Source organism: Cydia strobilella, chromosome 16 (genome assembly GCF_947568885.1).
Source record: "Cydia strobilella chromosome 16, ilCydStro3.1, whole genome shotgun sequence".
Classification (NCBI taxonomy): Eukaryota; Metazoa; Arthropoda; class Insecta; order Lepidoptera; family Tortricidae; genus Cydia; species Cydia strobilella.
In genome coordinates, this window is record NC_086056.1 from 11,369,064 (window position 1) to 11,382,924 (window position 13,861).

A 13,861-nucleotide genomic window follows, 5' to 3' on the forward strand; every position below is an offset into this window, starting at 1 on the left:
AAAATTCTGTACAAGAAAAAATACAAAGTAGTATTTTTTTTAGACCGTTGCCCTATTAGAAAGTTTAGTAAAGTGCATTAGATTAAATGCAGCAAGGCAACAAGTGCAACAAATTAAGTGCTTAAGTCACAATACATTAGGGTAGGTATATCGGAAACGTATATGTATTTATGAAGATTAAACTTAAACTATATAAAATAAGCTATTCATTATGAACAAACGGCACATAATTATGAGTATTTCATTTGATTTGAGCGCACCAACAAGCGCGTAGGTATATTGTTCAATACAGCATTGTCATCGTTTAAATTCATAAAGTCTGGTCCTTTAACTTAATAATAATAAGATTTAAATTTTAATGGCTTAAGGGATTTGTGACAAATCGCATGCGATTTTTGATACACTGCGGCATTTGATCGATCAATTGAAATTGTTGCACTAAATCAACAATATAAAGAATCCGCATTCAGATGAGGTACACGAGGTACTACATTACACCAGAGATACGTGCGGCCTCCGACTGAAAAAAAGGGCCTCCGGAAGGATCAACGCCGCATATCGTCGCAGTGTCTAGTCCATATAGTGCCTAACTCTGGTTGTCGTATCCCCAACTCCACATCGTTTATACCCGTAAGACATTATCCCTTTCAGCACATAACGAAGCCTTACTCGACCTACTACCCCCGGGTGTAAGAGAGCCTCTAGAATAACTTCTACATCAAGGCCGCATATTGTCCAGTATCCAGTCCATATAGTGCCCCACCCTAGTGTAAACACCAGGGAAGCCTCCAACCCCACACCGCTTAGAACCGTAGGACACTATCCCACGCTGCACGAAGCGGAGCCCTACGCGACCTACTACCCCCGGGTATAGGAGTGGCCCTCCGGAGTCGCCGCCGCAGGAGTCCTTGTCTGGGACGCCGCCAGCGCACATTTGACGGTTGTAGATGCGAGGGGAACTGAAAATAAAGTTTTTAATTAAACTTTGTATGTCCCTTCTTCCAATTCAATCCATATTACGTATTTTGTTACCCGACTGTCGAAAGGCGGGCTATGTGATGGGACTTTATTATACCGACTATTTAAAATATCTTTAAAGCGCCAGCTAATAATCAAAGAAGACAAGAAGAGTTAGGTTGCCGATTGTACATTGTACATAAGCTTCTCAAGTGAGCCGGGGCAAAATTACGAGACAACGCAAGGAGGATGATGGAAACGCCAGTCAAGCAGTTACTTCGAAAAAGCAGTTTCTTTCACGATACTCGCAAATAATGACACCCGGTCGCTGTGCTTTAGCTTGCTAACTTTAAGAGGTACGCTGGCAGGTTCGTCATTTGTTGAGGCTTAGTACTAACCCGTTGTAAGCATCCTGGCATTCCGAATTGGAGACGACCGGCAGCGCCACACTGAGCAGCACGGGCGACTGCAGCCCGTCCTCGGTGGCGCCCCATCCCGTGACCACCACCTGCTGCCCCACCATACTGTCAGCTTGTAGCTCCGGTGTCGACGGTAGACACACAGGTTTCATGTTATCTGAAACACGAAGAAAATATATATCTTTTAAAGTTTTTCTCAACATTATTATATTATATGCGCTCTGAAAAGTACTGAAGTTCACTTTCTCTCGAGTCTCTTACGATCGTGTAGATTTTGGATGACAACAAGTCCTTTACTTTCACGTGATCGATCTATCTGTTAATAGTAAGTACAGTGACTATACCTACTATGTAGTTACACAAAAACACATAAAGCGTACACAACAGCTTCTGACGTCCATATGTTTCTATTTAGGAGGTACATTTCATAAAGTTTTAATGAAAATGCGAATGTAAAGTAGCGGGAATAGCAGGATAGAGATGTTCAACATTTATCTATTCAAGTGCATAGATACGACTATGTGAACCAAGTGATTATTTCCATCCACATATTAGATATTAATAAGCAACTGTTTAATTGCCCAAGCCGCAGTCGCGCTTGATGCGTGAGAAAACTCATGCTGCGTCATAGACAAACAAACAAAGCGTATCCTTTGATGGAGTACCTACTATGGAAAGTACTATATGACGAGTTTTTACGAGTTCGTAGTAATTATAAATAGTGAGCAAGGTAAAAGCTAAACTAGGGATTAGGGAACCTAGTTCCTCCTCACACTAAGTTGAGTGCAATATTGTTACATGTTTAGACTGCATTATATATGCATATTAAGACAAGACTTAAGTCGCGTGCGAGAAACCAGAGACACTTTTTGTTTAGCGTTATGCCGGCACGGCAGTACAGTACACACACGTCGAGTGCCTCTCGCAAAAATCCGACCCAATCGAAGAAGGGCGAAACGCGACGTGCTCGACGAGAAGGGAGCAGTATGTACACACTCGTTCTCGGCCTGTCTCGGGGTCTCTTGACGAGTTTGTACAGCCGGCATTAGATACTTGTGAGAGACAAATAATGACATGAGCGAGCGTTATCTGTGTAGCGACAGTTGTACTAACCCTGCAAGTCAGACTATCAAAAGTTCAACTGACCTTGCGAAAAATCCGCCGGCTCTGAGAGCCTTAGAAGCGCGATGTCATCAAATAAGTTCTGCGGACTGTAGCCGGGGTGTGGGATAATGGTATCGACGGTGACGTTCTGAAAAAGCACAGAAATATTACTTACTTAGTTAGCGAATTTCCTTTTACCGTTCTTTAGGCAAGACAAAAAATATGCGAGGAATCTTTCATTTTTATATTTTTCCCCTGGATCTTTGGAAAATTGATTAAAATAAACCTTTTTAATGCAAAACTTAATTAAGTTTAAGATATATTATATAAAAAAAATCTGCAATCATGATAAATTGCATGATAAAGCAAGCAACATCTGACACTGCCAATTGACCACGATACTCTGCAAAGTATGTGTGGAGGTGTCTTACTCCCCCAGCACGACTCTAGAAAGTTTCAAACGGTCACCCAAACACGACACGCAGTACGCCGCCATTAACATTTAGCACTCCTTAATCCCCTCAACTTTGTGCCTCGGACTGACACAGCAATCTAAAAACAACAGTCTAAAAACAATAATTACCCGGGTACCAGGAGCGCACAATCTCTCCTCCTCGTCACAATCGCAATCCGGATCAGTTCTGGTGTCATATACTCTCCCAGCATGACTCCTGACAGTTTCAATGGCTAGCCCAGAAATGACACGCAGTGCGCCGCCATTAACACATTAGCACTCGTAGATTATCCTCCTCTCTCACCTCAGATTTTTGCCTCGTACTCTCAGCAATGGCGCTCCAACAGTCTGAAAACAATGCTTACCCGTGTACTAGGAGCGCACATCCGCTCCCCTTCGTTCCACTCGCAGTCCGGGTCGGTTCTGGTGTCATACTCTCCCAGCACGACTCCGGACAATTTCAAACGCTCGCCTAGAAACGAAACGCAGTGCGCCGCCGTCAATATGTAGCGCTCGTGGATGAGTGTACCTCCACAGCTTAGCTTGGTGCCTCTTGCTGGAATATTCCAAGCTTTAATCAAAATGTGTTCAGATCTAGTATTTAAACCCGCCGCTAGCGCTATATCATCACGTTATGCATGCAAAGAGAGACCTAACACGTCATACCCGCACAATTTTTTTTATGCACATTTATACCTTCTTTTTGGGAGACAATATATTATTATATAGAGAAGCGTGTTGTCTAGGAAGGAAAGTCGTCTTTCTAGGTACTTCAAAACAGGACATGGGAGAGAGAAGCGTAAAGAAATTAAAGATGTGATTTAATTTAAGCACATGAGTCACATGATCCTATAACATCATCGTTTAATATGATGCATAAAAAACTAACAGAATGATTACTATCAATCAATATGTATTAAAGATAGCCTTGGCTTTTTATTCATGTTCATGTGTCAATTTAAAATCTATGACATGACATAAGGCACTTATAGTTAAGTGGGTACCTTATTTATGATTGTTCACGTATATATCCTACGCAAAACCGCCTGTGCGAGACTTGCATGTTTATAGATTCAAGTCTCTAGTTCTATTTAGCTTTGAAGAACTTAAAGCTTAGGCTTAGTTAATTCTTGTGTTACTTATAAGATTTTATTAAACTATCGCACGTCGGTAATGACGACCATAAGGGTAAGAGACATGCATTCAAAATGTAAATTCGTCTCATCCGGAATTTTCCGCGATTTTTTTATAAAATCTACTGTAATAAATACTTAGGTCGCTTTAGACATAGATTTATAATTTGTAACTAGTCTAAAGCGAGGTTTAGACTAGCAAGAACTTGCATGCAATTTACGTTACACTGCCGACTACTAAGGCAAATTGCATTCAAAATTTTAACAGATACCGCAATGTACTGAAAATTGCATGCAACTTCTTGCTAATTAAGTCTAAAAACCTCGCTTAAGGCTTTAGATAGGTATGTAACCCTCGAAGGAAAAAAAGCATTTTGTAAAAACGCGATTATTTACCTAGATAAGTATTTATTTGAAAAACGAATCTTTATATTATAATGCTTGTAATTTTTGTAATGACCAATTCGAGTATTCAATATGTATGTATATGTACCTACCTGAATTGTAGGAGATGAGCACCATCCACGGCATTTGAAACAGTCTCGTTCTATTGCCTCCCCAAATCTTATCATCTTCGATAACTCCACAATCCGTTGGCAACAGCCTAAAGTTTCTATGATTTCTCACATCTACCGCTTCTTCTTTTCCATTATTGTCCGTTCTATCATTATCACTGCTCCAAGAGGGTCTTTTAGTTGTCGTAGTATCACTGTTCCACGATGGTTTTCTAGTAGGTGTATCACTGTTCCAAGAAGGCCTTCTATTAGGAGTATCACTATTCCATGGTCTTCTAGTACTAGATGTAGTAAATGCAGAACCCCAGTTTTGTGAGGAGTCCCCCCAATTGTTGTTGAAGGGGACGCCTAGCCCGTGGGGTACTGTGAAGAGGGGGGTTGGTAGTTCGGTCGTCTGCGACTCTGATTGACAACATACCTGTGGACAAGAAATATTTAGGTAGGTCAGAATTAGAACCTGATCAACTGACACATGTAATGACATATGAGTAAAATTGGAAAAGTTAGTGAGGAAGGACTTAGCAGATACTTTACATTGGACTTAGGATCGATATCTACAATTCTTACAATTCACTTTTTTATACACTGATTATATAAAAAAACTGTCATTTAGACATGACATGACATTGTCATCATATTTTTATGACATAAATGTGGCATGGAAGAGTTAAAAAAGAATCTTAGATAAGGAAACGTGTAGCTTTTATTTATGAAAAATTATGAATCTTCAGTTTCAGATTTTATAAACGCTGAAAATAAACAAACGGTACCGGAACTCCATAATAACAACCAGGTTAGTCATACAATTGAAACTAGGTACTATAATAACAGCCATACATTTCCTGAATAAAATTAATTATGATAAATATATACTAATATTATATATGACGTTTGCCCTAATTAATTAATATCAACAATACAAATAAATACCTACGTGCGAAACTAGCCACTTAAATGTGTACCCATGTATGAATTTAAGTCTACAATGAGCAGAAGAGACAAAGATTTACGCTCTATGATGAGAATCATAAGTTTCATATTCGTACATGAATGGATTGAGGAAAATAGCTATACATAGGTATTACGATGGCAGTTTGTAACAGTATAATTTTATACTTAGCATCTTGTGATGTTAGCTACTAATTATTTAAATGCATTTATTTAACTAACTACAACAACCGGCTATATTAGTCATGATAGTCACTTGATGAAGTTGTACATGCTGAGTATTGTATTCTACTCTTGCTTAAATCAAATGAAATGTACTTAAATTCGCATAGGGTAAATACTAAAAGTAGTCAAATTAAGCATTCCACGGGCTGTCCCGTACAGACGCATTTTATTTCCTGTGTTGCGACTTCTTTTCGGCATTTAAAGCAGGCGTTTATTTTTCTGCGCACATTTTTGACCATTTGTCATAGAAAAGGAAACTTATACCTGCAAATCTTCAGAAAATTCGCGTTTATACGGGACAACGGTAGACAATTTCATGGAATGCTCCTCTTGTACCATGAGAGGATACTTGTGCCTGTGCCTACTGGTTGGATATAGGTACACTCAGCTGCAGAAGTGTATGTAAACTTAAATAACGAATTCCATTCATAATGTGTCTGCAATTTTGTAGCTCGCTGTTTATACGCTGTTGATAACGCCATGATCAGTACCTGATTTATGTGGCATTTTCATACTGTCATATTCAGTGGCGGGCTAGCCACGTGGCAAAAGTAGCAAATGCCACGGGCCCCGCGCGTTTAGGGGCCCGCGCACCTACGCATTGTCGCCGTCAAAAACCCAAGTTTCACTTCGTTCGACAATTAAAATAATCTATGGGCCCCATGATAGAATTAGCTACAGGCCCCGCGCTGGCTTAATCCGAATCGACTCTCAATACTTATACGTGAGACATAGGCAGGTACCTAATGATGGATAATAATCCTTTGACCTTTCATTGGTTCGAAATGATAATAAAATCAGTTACAATGGGGCAAAATTAAATGTTTACACTGAGCGCGTACATTGAACCCTGTACGAAGTGTAAGATTCTACAAAGGAATCCCGAGCGCTGGCAGGTAGTTATAATCAATTATGCGAAGCGTTGCCCGCAGAAAAATGAACGTTGGTTGCTGAATGCTGCCACTGGATGGGTGACATTTTTCAGTGTACAGGAATCATCTTTCGTAACCATGCTTTGACTTAAATGTCTGCCCTCGAGCGATACTCCGTACTCCGACGCTGACGATGCGAATTAGGAAACTCTAACAGACTGAGCGTTTTCACATTGTCAGATCCGATATCGGATGTAGGATCCTACATCCCCGTAGTCAGGCCGCGGGGGCGCGCCCGGCCGCCGTCTTTAGCGGTCACGCATACTGCAATAACATTCTTCTTCTTCTTCTGACGGGGGGCTCCGACATGGCTGAATTTATCGGAAGCGCCTTTCCGATATCGGATGGATGTCGGAAGGCGCCTATGACAAAAACAGGAGAGTGAAACAGGAGATTTTTTAGTGATAATGATTTATTAAATGCATAATATAAATACAGAGAATATATATATGTGTTCCTCTTACATTTTACTTCCTTCCGACATCCGATATCAGATCGGACAGTGTAAAAACGCTCTAAGATTAAAGTTACGTACGATAGGCTTATCAGTGTCAAAGCCACACATCAGCGTCTGCAGCTTCCGCCTAATGTGCGCCGGCATGGGGGTTCCGCACCTCTTAATTTCTGCAAGAAGTGGCCGGCAGTCATCGAGAAGTCTACACATGCCCGGTCTGCCTTCAGCTTGACATTCGTCGCCGACGAATCCTGGGAAAAACGGAAAGTTAAAAAACAAGTGCGAGTCAGACTCGCCCACCGAGGGATCCGTACTTTTTAGTATTTGTTGTTATAGCGACAACAGAAATACATCATCTGTGAAAATTTCAACTGTCTAGCTATCACGGTTCATGAGATACAGCCTGGTGACAGACAGACAGACAGTGAAGTCTTAGTAATAGGGCCCCGTTTTTACCCTTTGGGTACGGAACCCTAAAAATTGTCAACATCCTGTCTATTGTCCCGGTCGACGCGCGACGTCCCTATATACTTATGGCAAAGACACCGAGTTTAGGGTCATTAGAAAGGTCTCGAAAAGTAGATAGATATGCAAATGAGAAGAAGTACAGTCAGTGGGGCGACACTCCTCCTTTCGGGCATTCTCGGCTCCGTTCGGCTCAGCATTGCTCCGAGCAATTATTGGGGTTGACACAACTTGACGTCCCTTTGCGTGCACGACCACAGACCACAGATAAGATAATTTTGACAACCCTAAATAGCCCAAAGGGATAGTGCCATACATTAGAAAGGCACAGCATTTATCGTCCCGGAATCGCTGTCAAACTTCGGTTTTGTAGGATGTGTCCTTTCTGTACGGTAGTACTATTATTTATTCTGTGGTACAGTCAACAAAAAAAGTGTGTCTAAAAAAATTAACAGTAACTTGCTATAAAACGCACAAAACAACTAATATAAGTGTTTTTGTGACTTGACATGAAGTGCCTAGATTTAAAGCAATAATGAATCAGGCAATTCTGATGAATTCCCAGGTAGAAGACTATAGGGTATTCGATCATTTTGTAAAAAAAAACACAACTCTGACTATGACTACACATTTATAAACATATGTAAAAAGTGACCTCTGTGGCCTTTATTGGCTAGTGACTCAATATAACAAGATTGGCACGTAATTAATGTTATGGGTATTTGGGTATAACATAACTAACTGTATGATGACGACGTAAATAGATATCGAGGGTTTTTTGCATGAATTTCCCCTAAATTTGCTTGCCTTTTTGAAAAAAAAACAAAAAAAACTAGTCCCTTCTATGTTAAGTACTTACTTCGGTCCATGGGAGACAGTGATTTAGAGAATTTAAACCACAAAATGCACGTAGACCCTAAGACTGTCCGGTAATGGTGCTATTAAGTATTACATGCCTACATACATACTTATAAGAGCTTTTTTCAGATGTTGTTGATAGGATTAGGCTAGGTTCACACGGCGTAAATTTTTCCCGTATACCGTATACGGGATTTTATCGAATACCGTAGTGACAGCAAAATTTAACGTTTTTAGAAACGTTAAAAATCTTTACACGGCTAGACGGCTTTCCCGCATAGACGCTGTGTGAACAACTTTGAAGGTTTCCGCAAAAAAATCACGTTTGTTGTATGGGAGCCCCACTTAAATATTTATTTTATTCTGTTTTTAGTATTTGTTGTTATTTGTAGTGGCAACAGAAATACATCATCTGTGAAAATTTCAACTGTCTAGCTATCACATATGTGATACAGCCTGGTGACAGACAGACAGACGGACAAAGAGACAGACAGAAGGACAGTGGAGTCTTAGTAATAGGGTCCCGTTTTTACCCTTTGGGTACGGAACCCTAAAAATCACGAAAACATGTCTAATTTTAATTTAATATCACATTAATTAAATTAATTAAATAAATTAATGAATTAAATTAACTAAATTCAAAAGTCACACGAATCGCTTACTCGAAATTAGCCCTCATTATGCTCTTGTGATTCTTAAATTTTGTCTTTTTGTCCCTAAATTTACATATGTGCTCCGCTGCTGTCCTTTTTGGAAACATCAAAATTTATTGTCGCCTTTAGATGATTTGATCAAAATTAGTTTAGAGACGATTCTAAACATTCAGCTAAGTGAGCCTTCCTGGTCTCAAGCGTCCCTCCCTATTCGGTTTGGAGGTTTAGGAATTCGCAAAATTTCCAGTGTGGCTTCCCCAGCCTTTTTGCGTCCACTCATAGCACGTCTGGTCTCATAGGAAATATTTTAATGGCTTTGCCCACAAACTGTGAGATTGCGGGCTTTGAGGACGCCAAAAATGCTTTTAAAATTGCTTGCCCGGGAAAACAATTTCCAGACAACCCAAATTCACAAAGGAGTTGGGATAATGTTTACTGTGATTTAACTTACAATATTCTCCTAAACAACTGTACAGGTCCAGACCGCGCGAGGCTTTTGGCGGTCGGAGCCCGGGAAGCGGGTTACTGGCTACATGCCCATCCTTCGCCTAATACTGGTACTTTCTTGGATCCGGCCTCCCTTAGACTGGCGACTGGTTTGCGACTCGGGGTTTCGGTGTGTACGCCACACATATGCTCTTGTGGCACGGACGTGGACCGACTGGGACACCATGGATTATCTTGTCAAAAAAGTGCCGGCCGTTTTTCAAGACATGCGTCGCTTAATGACATAATCCGTCGGTCTCTTGCCACCATCAAAGTACCCGCTCTTCTTGAGCCGACTGGCATTATCAGAGATGATGGCAAGAGGCCCGATGGGATGTCCTTGGTTCCTTGGAGCTTGGGACGGATGTTGGTGTGGGATGCTACCTGCGTAGACACACTGGCACCGTCCCACCTCCAACGGACTAATGTAAAAGCGGGCGGAGCGGCGGAAAGCGCCGAAATTTTAAAACGTAATAAATATAAGAGCCTCGGTAGAGAGTATCATTTCGTTCCATTTGGAGTTGAAACTCTAGGTCCATGGGGTCCCAGCGCGCATAAGTTGTTTGCAGAAATCGCGAAGCGTCTGGTTGACGTAACTGGTGACCGAAGAGCTGGCGGCTTTCTCGCACAACGTATCAGCATTGCGATACAGCGGGGAAATGCCGCCAGCATCCTTGGTACAATGCCTCAAGGGCCTATTTTAGATTTAAGCTAGTTATTAATTTCGTTTACGTAGTACCACTGTGTATATCTTGTATGTAAATAAATGTTTATATCACATAGATATATCGTTACCCTGAAAATCATAGCAGTATATTTTTGGTAAGTATAATTATGATAGCGATTTGTTAGATAAGTTTCACAAACGCATTTTTTCTGAGTAACGAATTTTCACATTGCGGTTTTTCACGATCGCAAATTTCTTTATTCGTCTTTTTCATGTAGCGATTTTTCATGGAGCGTTTTAAAATGTTCGCGTTTATTTTTTCGCTTATTTTACCAGTAGATTATTTTATCAGTCGCATATATTTTCAGCAGCATTAGGCAACCCACGCCTTATGTCGCCGTATGTTCGCGGGGCTCCTATTTCCAGGCGCTCTAGCTGCCCTTCGGGCATCTGAAGATACCTAACGAACCTAACCTACCTACTTATTAATGTGTAATAACGTGGACACTAAGGGGTAACGATTTGTTAGGATAATTATTTCGAGTAAAATATCTAACAAACCGCACCATACCATACCATAGAGTAACTTATACTAGAGCGGTACTGTCATAGTAAATTTTGTAACCCCAGTAAATTTACTGCCATCTGTCGACACACTTTAAACTAAAAATGAAGAAGTTTGGGAACAAATCAAATTTATTTATTAAATATTTTGATTTGTGTTTTTTTAAGTAGTGACACTATATAAATTAAAAACTGTAATAGATGTCATATATTAAAGAAAAAGTGACGAAGCCCTCCACAGGGCTTCGTCACTTTTTCTATTACAGTTTCTAAAAATGAAGATTTATAAAAATACGATAAAATGTATTTAAATATGGATAAATGATTTTTTTTATTTGCGTTAATATTATTATGATTTTGACCCATGTTCTTTCACTGATATGCGTTAAAATTGTTAAATAACAAACGAAACCGTCAACGCCATCTATACGGCAGTAGGCCAAAGCTAGTAGCGCCCTCTTAACGAGGATCAAATTTTCTTGATTTTCGTGGCACGTTTTTTCCTTAGACTGTATCCATCTATTACGGAGTTATATCTATCTTTGATTATACTGATAATAGTTGCGAATAATTAAATAATGTACTGGTAAAATAAGCGAAAAAAAAAAACGTGAACATTTTAAAACGCTTCATGAAAAATCGCTACGTGGAAAAAAGACGAATAAATAAATTTGCGATCGTGAAAAACCGCAAATTGAAAATTCGCTACTTAGAAAAAATGCATTTGTGAAATAGTACATTTCGATGCTAGTGCGGAAAGTATGTCATTAAGAATGACATTTCCGCACGTGTATCGAACGACGTTTTATTAATACAGTTGCGAAAAAATAAGAAAAGCAACAAGTACCTATTAAGGAATGGAATTCGAAACTTTTTATATTATTAATTCTGTGACATCATTGACATTGACATTATGAAGAGGTGTTTTTCTAGCTTTTGTTCGACTAGAATAGATTTTGTTATTATTATTGAACCCACTTCAATGAAAGTTTTTTTTTTCAAATGCATGTTCTATAAGACAGAAACAATTGTAAATATTAAAACATTGTACTATTATTACCTAAATATCGTTATTTACGATTATTTGTGTATCGTATATTTATAAAAACAATATCGAATGTTGCCTTTGGAAACTTAAAACATTCTTGCAGTAAGAAAACACGCCTCTTCCTTGACAGGCGTTCCGTTCCATTCAGACAACTTATTTAGAACGGTTTTTCAACATTAAAAAATAAACTTGTTATAATACTTACAATGATGAAGAGGTAAGTAATAAAATATGAAATATGCATATTTTTCGTATTCTTTCTTACATTAACAGTAGGTTTTTATGTTGATTACGACGTTTAAAGGAAACTAATATAAACACTAATCAATAAGTAGTCATGAATTGGAACAAGTATAAATTTAAAAAAATTGGAAAAGTAAAAAGCACTAGTTCGCGAAAACCAACTTTCCGCACGCTAAACAGCCACGAAAAGTAGCACTTTTTGAGCAACTGTATTAAAAATTATCTTTTACTGAGGTGTGCCAATAAACTATTTATCTATCTATCTAATTGAGAATTGAGATAGAAGGTAATATGTTTCTGTCAACCATTTTATTTTTGAAATAGCTTGCTGACTGTACTTTTTCTATCAACGGGCAACTAATACTCATTTCTCACAAACAATTCTAACAAACCCAAACACAATTAGGTTACGTTATTTTATCTTAGCACATATTTCATATAATTCCTATGGCAACCTCTTGCATCCATCATCAGATCAGCTACCATAACTTTGCATTATTTTGAACTCAATCTGGTAAAACCCCGCGCGATTACCATGTCGGCTGTCGCAGGATTCGCGCGGCGCGCCATATCTTTTGTTTCTTTCCCTCTTATTTAAGATACAAGGCTCAATCAATTTGACAGTGGCATATTGCATTGTGTGGACTATGGACCTACACTTTAAAAATAAATAGACGATGCTAAACGAAAAGTTCATAAAGCTGTGAAAGCTTTAAATAGATCTGAAAGTATGTGAACCGCTAATTTTATTGAATGTTTTAATACCTACATAAAAGGTAATTATTTTTATTGCAGGTAAAAGAAAGCCTTACAACCTGTCTTTTTCAATAAGTAAACTATGTCACGAGGACTTAGCGGCCTTAGCGAAAAGAACGCATCTAAGAATCTGTCATTAAAATTAATGAGTTTTCATGTTGACAGAAAGTTTTAATTTTATTGACAGATTTTTATGGGTGGGATCCTTTTCCCTAAATTACATCTTTTCACATAAGTCACCAAAACGCGGCTACTTACTGCATTCCACCCTCAGGAGCAACACAAACACAGACGTCACACACAACCACTGGGACATTTTGCTTTCGTCTCGCTCTAATTAATAGTCCCCATCTCTCCAGCGACGTTTCGAAAACAAAACACTATCGTGTATAGTAGCGAAACGCGTTCCGCCGCCGACAACGTGTGACTAAAGTCTATAGTTAATTACAGGTTTAATTAACTTTAAGGTTATATTTATTTTTGAGATTTGTTTGACACGACCAGCTATATTCTGGTTTTTATTTAGCTCGTGTGATCTCGTTTGGAGCGGCGGTCATGGCTTGTTGACGGTTGTTATCATACTGGTCGGAGTGGTCGGGCAGGTGATCGGGCGTGAATCAGCAACTAATGGACTTGTTAGGAGACTTGTTTGTAGATCAGTTTACGATTTAATTAACGTTGGAGCAGGGGGTTTTTGGGACGATGGCAATGTTTATGAGATATGAGAAAACTAGCTTATGCCCGCGACTTCGTCCGCGTGGAATCAGTAACAGCAGCTAGAGTAAGTTTAGCGCCTGGATAAAGTGTAATAGCAATCATTCAATGTGAGCATAAGCTCTTAATTGCTTGACATCAATTATCAGGCCATTCATTAAATCTCTCAATTTCACCCCCCTTTTCACTCTCTTTAGGGATGATTTCCGACATTAAAACTATCCTATGTCCTTCCCCGGAACTCAAACTACCTCTATGCCAAATTT

The 13,861-nt window shown here is 39.3% G+C and overlaps 1 protein-coding gene across 1 annotated transcript in view; it reads right to left on the reverse strand.

Annotated features, from left to right (window-relative positions):
* LOC134748539 (uncharacterized) overlaps positions 1-13,453 on the reverse strand; it is a 29,984-nt gene extending 16,531 nt beyond the window's left edge. Inside the window, exons 1-7 of the mRNA XM_063683329.1 lie at positions 13,140-13,453; positions 7,223-7,392; positions 4,565-5,000; positions 3,300-3,490; positions 2,523-2,628; positions 1,356-1,533; positions 722-959 (exon numbers count right to left, since the gene is read on the reverse strand). Coding sequence (XP_063539399.1) covers positions 722-959; positions 1,356-1,533; positions 2,523-2,628; positions 3,300-3,490; positions 4,565-5,000; positions 7,223-7,392; positions 13,140-13,197 — 1,377 coding nt within the window. The 5' untranslated portion in view covers positions 13,198-13,453. The remainder of the gene's footprint in view (positions 1-721; positions 960-1,355; positions 1,534-2,522; positions 2,629-3,299; positions 3,491-4,564; positions 5,001-7,222; positions 7,393-13,139) is intronic.
* Between the last annotated feature and the right edge of the window lie 408 nt (positions 13,454-13,861).